General features: G+C 37.4%; 2 protein-coding genes across 2 annotated transcripts in view; both read right to left on the bottom strand.

Annotated features, from left to right (window-relative positions):
- Positions 1 to 10,000, bottom strand: part of LOC133631864 (gastrula zinc finger protein XlCGF8.2DB-like) — a 37,375-nt gene that overhangs the window by 10,765 nt on the left and 16,610 nt on the right. The window lies entirely within an intron of this gene.
- LOC133631863 (gastrula zinc finger protein XlCGF8.2DB-like) overlaps positions 1,042 to 10,000 on the bottom strand; it is a 9,463-nt gene continuing 504 nt past the window's right edge. Inside the window, exon 2 of the mRNA XM_062024029.1 lies at positions 1,042 to 5,079. Coding sequence (XP_061880013.1) covers positions 3,998 to 5,079 — 1,082 coding nt within the window. The 3' untranslated portion in view covers positions 1,042 to 3,997. The remainder of the gene's footprint in view (positions 5,080 to 10,000) is intronic.

Raw genomic sequence — 10,000 nt, 5'->3', positions numbered from 1 at the left:
ACTTTACGGCAGTATTTTTCAAAATATAAGCATTTTAATATATTTTTTAAAACAACCGTTTGCCGATGTTACATACCTTTGTACGTAAAATATTATTGTATTTGGTTTGCTGTAATTATTTCGTCATTCTATTTGCACTACAACAGAAGTGAAGTGAAGTGAATTATATTTATATAGCGCTTTTCTCTAGTGACTCAAAGCGCTTTTACATAGTGAAACCCAATATCTAAGTTACATTTAAAGCAGTGTGGGTGGCACTGGGAGCAGGTGGCTAAAGTGTCTTACCCAAGGACACAACGGCAGTGACTACGATGGCGGAAGCGGGGATCGAACCTGGAACCCTCAAGTTGCTGGCACGGCCACTCTACCAACCGAGCTATACCGCCCCAAAAACGGGGGTGTACAAACTTTTTCCACCGAGGACCACATACTGAAAAGTCAAATCATGCGAGGGTCATTTTATATTTTTATTTTGTAAAATATAAAATGCTAAAAAAAAAAACCACATATACTTTGTGTCTAAAGACAATAATTTGAGTCTGTTTGTGGGTGACGAAACTAATATTAGTTATCGGTCTCCAAATTTCAGCTTTTTATTTATTATTTTTACTTTTCTAATTCTATTCATTTTCTTCACCAATTTGCTGAGGGCCGACAAAACCCGAGCAGCGGGCTGCAAATGGCCCTCGGGCCTCACTTTAGACACCTTTAAAATACAAGAACACATTGTATTCTATTTTTCATATTTATTGTAATCTATTTTTGATCCATTCCTTTATTAACCTATGCTATTTGCTGTATGTCCTATTATATTGAAATTATTATGTATGTACTATTGTTCTTATTATAACCCAATCTAAACGTGTATAAACACATTACTGTCTGAACAACTAAGATATTCAATTGTGCACATTGAGCCTACAGACTGTGATCTCTTAGACCTGAGTAATAAATATAAACACTTGTTTAACTTCATCTTTATTTCAATAACAAAGCGATACAAAACAATACACAAAACAACAGTCTTTCAAAACAGAATCAATGTGATCATAAAATCAAATACTTTTCAAAATGTGGTCATAAGAAAAATATCTTCAGCAGATGTCAAACTGTCATTCATTTTCAGACAATAAAGCAAAATATTAAACTACAACTACTATACAGTAAAGGTAAATATGAAGATCCATACATGACGTGTCTACATACAACCGGAAGTGAACACACATGACGTCACAGAAGCCAAAATAATTCCGTAAAAATGGTAGAAAATCAACATACTTATTTATACACCTGTGGTAAAGGTTTCAATGATTTTGGTAAAAAAAAATTAAAAAAAATCAGAGTTGTTAAGATCGTCCATCATAAGGGAAACAATTGTTCAAACAAAGAAAAAAGTAAGGAAGTGATTCACCAGCAGATAGGGGGCAGTAATGAAGAAGTGGAACCACCAAGCTCCAGCACACATTTTTAAGTAGAGTTGCTGAGATCCCATCAGGGCCATTAATTAGTCTTTGACGTGTCAAGACAACACCATTTTATAACAACATCTTTGGGACAGAAATTCATGGTTGAGAAAACTTGGCTGCTTTTGTGCTGCAACTCGGGGAGATTCTTTGTGCATCATCTGATGTTGGTCTGTAGACACAAAACATCAACACCAGGGGCCTCATGTATTAAGCGTGCGTACGCACAAAAACCTGGCGCTTTTCACGTCAAAGTAGGGATGTATCGAGAGTGAACTGAAGGCGGAAATGTGCGGTGCCTCACGCCAACTTCATGGCTGTCGTACGCACATTTCTACAAGCTGTGGATACTTTGGTGACACACAGAGGGGATGCTGGGTAACTGTTTAAATAAAGACATACCCCGCCTTCTGCCCGAATGCAGCTGAGATAGGCTCCAGCACGTACCCCCCGCGACCCCGAAAGGGACAAGCGGTAGTAAATGGATGGATGGATGTCCAACAATTACTCCTCAGACTGATTGATATGCACATCAGAGACATATGAACAATTAACACACCTTGTAAGTAAAATTACATGAATGGATATAAAATCATAGGCAAAGTGGTGCTAAAAACACATTAAATGATCAGCATGTTAGTCAGATATATTAAATTCCCATATAAAAGGGCAACTTTAAATCACAATTTAAAGCAACAGCTGTTTTCCTATTGTAATTAGAGCTACTGACTGCACACACATTAGTAAAGCACAGGTGTCAACCCGCGACATCATTTTATCTGGCCCGCAAACACCCGGAAATTATATGTACTTCATATTTTCTCACTAAATGTAATTGATTTTTTCCATTTTGACAGAAAAAAATTTATGTACTGCTTGACATTGCATACTTTTTAAACTAATAGTATCCATTATTGCAAAAAATGTCACAGTATATTATCATACTTTCCAAACATGTTTTGTCTAACTAAAAATAAATACTGAAATATCTGCTTGACTTATGATTTTACAGCAAACTACCCATCAAATTAATAAAAAATGACAATACATTTTACGGTGTCCTTTACAGCATATTACTGTAAATTGAAAAAAAAAAACCTACCAATTTTTTGCATTAAAATTCTGTTGACTGAGCTGCCATAATTTTACTGTAAAATCATGTTTTTAACGGTGTATTACTGTCAATGGAAAAACGATACATTCGTTTTTACGGTAGAAAAACTGGCAGCTAAGTTGCCAGAATAAAAAAAATAACATGTACTGTTTTTCCATGAACAATATCATGTTGTAAATTTAACACAAAAATTCTGGCAAATAAGCTGCCAGCTTTTTCCTGTAAAAAAAAAAAAAAAGCAAAACCAAAAAACAGTACTCCTGTTTTTCCATTTACCGTAAAATGTTGTGAAAAAAACAAACAAATGATCTTTTACAGTAAAATGTTGTAAATGTAAAGTTTTGACTGAAAAATCCACAGTACACTTAGAACAATTTACACTACCGTTCAAAAGTTTGGGGTCGCATTAAAATGTCCTTATTTTTCAATGAAGATAACTTTTAACTAGTCTTAACTTTAAAGAAGTACACTCTATACATTGCTAATGTGGTAAATGACTATTCTAGCTGTAAATGTCTGGTTTTTGGTGCAATATCTACATAGGTGTATAGAGGCCCATTTCCAGCAACTATCACACCAGTGTTTTAATGGTACAATGTGTTTGCTCATTGGCTCAGAAGGCTAATTGATGATTAGAAAACCCTTGTGCAATCATGTTCACACATCTGAAAACAGTTTAGCTCGTTACAGAAGCTACAAAACTGACCTTCCTTTGAGCAGATTGAGTTTCTGGAGCATCACATTTGTGGGGTCAATTAAACGCTCAAAATGGCCAGAAAAAGAGAACTTTTATCTGAAACTCGACAGTCTATTCTTGTTCTTAGAAATGAAGACTATTCCACAAAATTGTTTGGGTGACCCCATACTTTTGAACGGTAGTGTATATAATTAATAATGAAATCCAGAGGAAAATTCACACATTATTCACTGTTACAAACGGCCCTCTGATGGCAGCCATAACTGCCATGTGGCCCTCAATGAAAACCACTTTGACGCAGCTGCTATAAGAGCACCATCACATGCTGATTATGTAAATGTCAACAAGAAACATATTTAATAGGATCAGTGTAGAGATCATAAGTGATGTGCAAATGCAATGAACAACATCGTAGTGATGTGTCCTGCTTCAACACATGATTCTCACATTGTAAGTAACAGCATGGTTGGGAACAGACTACAAGCTGGCATTGTGTGTGATGGCTGGCTTCTTGGTGACTACATTTATTTATGGCATTGTCCTAATATTACACAGATGACATGGGGTCATGAGGATATGCATTTAGGCTCCAGATAATCCCAATTTGTATACAAATACCTCAAATATTTGTGAAAGAAGCAGTGAACTTATTTGAGGAGATCCTGGGTTTGTGCGGATGTCGCCACATATGAGCAACATACCAGAAACTAAACAGCTGATTGGTTATTTTCCCTCGTGTGTTGTCGTGTGTTTTAGTGCATCCACATTACTGTGGAATCTTTTGCCGCAGACTGAACAACTAAATGTTTTTTCTCCCGCGTGTTTTTTCATGTGTTTAGTCAAATTGCTGCTTTGACAAAAGCTTTTGTCACAAACTGAACAGTTAAATGTTTTTTCTCTCGTGTGAGTTCTCATATGTTTAGTCAAACTGCCCATTTGAGAAAAGCTTCTACCACAAACTGAACAAGTAAAAGGTTTTTCTCCGGTGTGTATTCTCAGGTGTTCAGTCAAACGCCTCTTTAAAGGAAAACTCTTGCAACAAACTGAACAACTAAATGTTTTTTCTCTTGTGTGTTTTCTCATGTGCTGAAGCAAAGAATTCTTCAGAGAAAAATTTCGACTGCACACCGAACAATTATATGCTTTTTCTCCTGAGTAAACTGAGCCATTAAATGGTTTTTCTTCTGTGTGTTTTCTCATGTGTGGAGTCAAACCGCTCTTTTGAGAAAAGCTTTTACCACAAATTAAACAACGATATGGTTTTTCTCCTGTGTGTGTTCTCATGTGTTCAGTCAAATGGCTCTTTCTGGTAACACGTTTACCACAAACTGAACATTTGTATGGTTTTTCTCCTGTGTGCGTTCTCGTGTGATAAATTAATTGGCTGTTTTTGGTAAAGTTTTTAGCACAAACTGAGCAGCTCAAACAAGTTTTACTTTTTTTTTTTTTAGAGCATTCAGAGTGTTTGTTGTCAGTGTGAGTCCTCATATCACCTTCACAGTCTGTATCGCTGCTCAAAGTGACTTCAATCTCGTCTTCAGCCTCACTATCTGATAGTGGAGCTAAGAGGTTGTCTACTTGTGGTTTCTCTTCGTCATCTTCAGTCTTCACAGAGAAAATACTCAGTGGAAACTTGGTGTAATCAGCTTCCTCTCGTCCTAGAAGACACTCTCCCTCCTGAGTGATGCAGAGTTCCTCCTCTTCCTTTTTAATGTGGGGTGGCTGTGGAGTCTCCTGCTTCAGACCGGAGCTCGCCCCTAACTGAGAGGGAAGTTCTTCTCGATCACAAATTGCCTGCTGGACGTCTGTGGGACACAAACAACACAAAGACACTTGACACACTTTCTTCTATGTACTGTATGTGTGTGTAGTGTTTCATGGACATTCAGTTTAGTGCCTTGCCAGAATGATGGATCAATGTTTACATGACTTGGATTAGACTCAGACAAGTGAAGCTAAATCACAGAAAATAGAAAACATCTGTTTGGGTGGACATTAGGATACTACAAACTAGCAGTGGGGTGAAAAAAAATCAATATGGAAACATCCAATTATTTTGCTGAAGGACGGTGATGCTAATGTCTTACAGTAGAAGGCTAAGCTAGCTACACAACACATTGAGCTAACACTGCTAACTAGGGGTGATGTTTGATAAGGAATTATCGAGTTCGAGCCTATTATCGAATCCTCTTATCGAACCGATTCCTTATCGATTCTCTTATCGAGTCCAGATAGGTTGTTGTATATGGAAAAAAACACACAATATTTGGTTTAACAAAAGCTCACTTTTATTACATAATAAAAAAATAAAATCTAATAAATAAATAAATATTGACTGTTACCCACCTAAAAATAAAAAATAAAAAAAATAAATATTGACTGTTGTTACCCAAAGTATATTAAGTGGGATTTTTCATAAAAACAAATATATACAGTAACACAAAAACAAGCTGTCTCTGTGATCACTATAGGTGTATAAATAATAATATAGTGTTAAATAAAATCAGTCCCTTGGGCACAAAACTGAAAATAATACAGCTCTCCAAAAAGTGCACTTCTGCTGCTATTTGACATAACTGTTTGTTATGATGCTTTGACATTTTTGCACTTTATTTCTTTATTGAAAGAAAATTCTATGAAGAGAAAAGTTCTTTGCAAATGTGGTTACAATGCTAATAAATGAAAACTTAAAGCTAAAAAAAGAAATACACTTTATTGAGTTAACATTATTTCTTTATGGGGGAAAAATGTTATGAGCTAGAGAATATAACAACTACACTACCCAGCATGCAACGGGAGTTACGAGCATGCGCGGTAGCCCCGAAAAGTGTTGCATGTTGCCACGCTGTGAAAGTAAACGTCAAGAACTCAGCCAACACGCCTCGTCTGCATTATTTATAATTAGACCGACAACACATCTACAGTGTGATTTTGTTTTGTTTACAAGGAAAGAAAAACAAAAGTTAAAAAAGGGAGATATGTTGTATATATATGTATGTGCTGCAGTTGTTTTAAGAACGTTGCGACAGCTGCCGTAAAGGAGGTGCGTTGCTATGTTTCCGGTTGATCGTAAAAGTGTCCGTCATGTGTTTTACCCTGCTAAAATCTCTCAGTAAAGTTATTCGATGGATTATAGCTTTTGTTTTGAACTTTATTACACCTTGGAGCGCTTTTTCCCGTCCATTGTTTTCCTGCTTTCCCTATCTGCGCCTAATGACTGAGCTACGTGATGTCCCACAGAGCATTTCTGGTCGGGACGGGATTCGAATAAAGAATCAACTCTTTTCCTTTACTATAGTGGTCTTGATAACGGGTACCGGTTCTCAAAAAGGGATTCGAGTCCGAGGACTCGGTTCTTTTCTTATCAAACAACCGGGAAAACCGGTTTCGAGAATCATCCCTACTGCTAACATATAATTCACACATTTCTAACCTACTGTTATTACTTACCCTTTCAATGGCTCCCCCATTGCCATAAATAGTAGTCACTGAGCCCGCCATTAAAAGTAGTTTATTGGAAAGTCCATCTATACTAGCGCAGGTTTCTGAAGCACGAGTCTTAGACTTGCTTTGCACAAATGACAAGAGACTTGCTCCGAGTTGAAGGTGCATTGCCACGAATCATAAAAATTGAAAGTAAGACACTCTCTTACTATAGATGAGGCTGAAAGTTTGTGTCGTGACTTGTGCTGGTTAAAGCAAACCAACAACAGAGCATGTTCGGTATTTGTGTCGTACCATGGGCATTGTGTCTTTGGACTACAAATGCTCTCACATTAAATAAAATGGCAGATTCACGCAAAGGCCTTTGGGTAAGCCTTTACCGCGTATAGAGATATCTCCAGATGTCACAGGTCTGAAAAACGCCACAGGACTGACAAATTCCAAAACGGACCATTTGGGGGATGCAGAAAGGAAGGTAAGATTCTCTATGGGTGTTCTCATTCATCCAGGTCATTGTGATCTCAGGGCACTCAATCGATCGCAATTGGACTGTTTGGTTTGTCTTAGAAGATGTTTCACCTGTCATCCGAGTAGGCTTCATCAGCTCAGGCTCAAAGACTTAGATTGGTCACATCTAGTCTCGCGGCAAAAACCTCAGTAGGCTTAATCAGTTCATGCTCATAGACTTATCAGGCATGGCACAGCATAGACAGGCAAAGTCTTCAGGCCAAGACTCAGCTGTCTACCTGCACCTCAGGGAGAAACAGCACTCATTAGAGCACAACAATGAACAGATTCTGGACAGGGAGGACGAATGGTTCAAAAGAGGAATGAGGGAAGCCATCTATGTCAAGGTTGAAAAACCATCCCTGAACAGAGGGGGTGGCCTACGACACCACCCATCTCCCACATACAACACCGTCCTTTCAACCATTCATAAAAGACTTTGCAATGTAGCCTCCAACAAATAACAGGAGTTAGAAACATTCTGGTTACAGACGGTGACCAGAATGCCATTTTTTTCATTTGTTTACAACTGAATGGAATGCTTACTTAGGGGATTCTGACTATTTTGGACTGGTAGTAATAATAATAATAATAGATTTTATTTGTAAAAAAGCACTTTACATTGAGTAAAACAACCTCAAAGTGCTACAGTGTATTAAAAATAATAATAATAAAATAAAAAGATAATAAAAGTAAATAAAAATAAAAACTAGAACATCCTAATAGCTAGAACTAGTATGTATATATACATATATACATATATATATATATATATATATATATATATATATATATATATATATATATATATATATATATATAAAAGGTTTTTTTTAAAAGAAGGGTTTTTAAGCCTTTTTTAAAAGCATCCACAGTCTGTGGTGCCCTCAGGTGGTCAGGGAGAGCGTTCCACAGACTGGGAGCGGCGGAGCAAAAAGCTCGGTCTACCATTGTTCGTAGCTTTGTCCTCTGAGTTTGGGGGAGGTTAGCCTGTCCAGAGCGGAGGTGTCGTGTGGAGAATTTGTAGAAGTAGTCGATCCACAACGATCGTTCTGCCACACAATATACATACCTCAATGCTAATTAGGGGAAATTACACTTCAACGACTGCCGTTGGCTTTGACAGTAGGACTGCTTGTTTTTGCACCAAAGCAGTTGTTTTTCTCACAACGATAGGGCAGAACCATCCTTGCCCAGACACTCCATTCTGGTTTTGGAGTATAAATATTTGGGTTTTTGACACCAGCCGCTAGACTAGATCTGACCAATCGAAAGTCTATGAGCATGAACTGATGAAGCACACTCGGATGAGAGGCGAAACGTCTTCTGAGACAAACCAAACAGTCTAGTTGCGAACAATTAAATGCCCCGAAACTACAGAGACCTTGCTAAAATACTAACGTTAGCCCAAAACATTAGATTGCATCTCTAAATTTAAATGTGTAGACATGACAGAGTCTATTGTCAAAAAGAAGGGCTGGTAGTAACAATGTTTGTGTTTTATGGTCCTGTCCTTTTTGTATTTAAAAAAAGTAGGCCCTATAATGAAAAATAAGTGAAATTACCATTAAGTTCATGAGTATGTATGTACAATGTAAAACCCCATCCGCACCGTAACACAACATAAACACAACAGAACAAATACCCAGAATCCCTTACAGCCCAAACTCTTCCGGGCTACAATATACACCCCCGCTACCACCAAACCCCGCCCCTCCCAACCCCGCCCACCAACATCGCACACGCCTCACAGATGGGAGTTTACAATCCTGTGTGAAGATAAAGGTGACGTCATACAGGAGACGCTGTGGTTCAGGAGTAGAAATCACATTGACCAAGTATGATACATATTTAAATTTCCTATAATTTTGCATATATTCACATTTTTTAATTGTTCAGTGAAATAGACATGTTATTATTCAGGTTGGCAGCTGACTGCACGGCGCCAGTAAAAGGATGACAGCATTTTTGGTTCTCTGCCAGTGGATAATTTAAGTTTGGCGTTTTGATTTTTCATTACTACACGGAGGACTTAAATAGACATTAAGTATTTTACTTAACCTTCAACCCGACGTCTTTTTCGGAGATAAAAACGTTTTGTTGCATGCAGAAATGTTATTTCATTTTCTCTGCAGTCGTTCATTGATTTCATAAATGTAACCCATAATACAACTACAACCCTAAACTAACACCCTCCCCGGATTGCTAATAATCAAATGTAAACAATCAAATGCAGATACTTTTTCTTATGCCTTCTGATCTCTCTCTCTCTCTATATATATATATCCTACCCCCCCCCCTCCCTCCACACCCCTGATTGTAAATAATGTAAATAATTCAATGTGATTATCTTGTGTGATGACTGTATTATGATGATAGTATATATGATAGTATATATCTGTATCATGAATCAATTTAAGTGGACCCCGACTTAAACAAGTTGAAAAACGTATTGGGGTGTTATCATTTAGTGGTCAATTGTACGGAATATGTACTTCACTGTGCAACCTACTAATAAAATAATCAATCAATCAATCAATAGTTTGTTTATACATAGCACAAAGCAAAAAAAAAACTTAATATGCAGTGTTATTTCATTTTAAATTTCAAAAGAGTTTTGTGGCTCCCATTGTTTTCTTTAATTTGTGAAACGGGTCAAAATGGCTCTCTGAGTGGTAAAGGTTGCCGACCCCTGCCCTAGACAAGACCCACCTCATCTTTAGAGCCAACACCTTTAGAGCCAACACCTTGTCTACATCACACATATGATTTACA

This window comes from Entelurus aequoreus, linkage group LG17 (genome assembly GCF_033978785.1).
Source record: "Entelurus aequoreus isolate RoL-2023_Sb linkage group LG17, RoL_Eaeq_v1.1, whole genome shotgun sequence".
Lineage (NCBI taxonomy): Eukaryota > Metazoa > Chordata > Actinopteri > Syngnathiformes > Syngnathidae > Entelurus > Entelurus aequoreus.
This window is presented reverse-complemented; position numbering and strand designations above follow the sequence as displayed.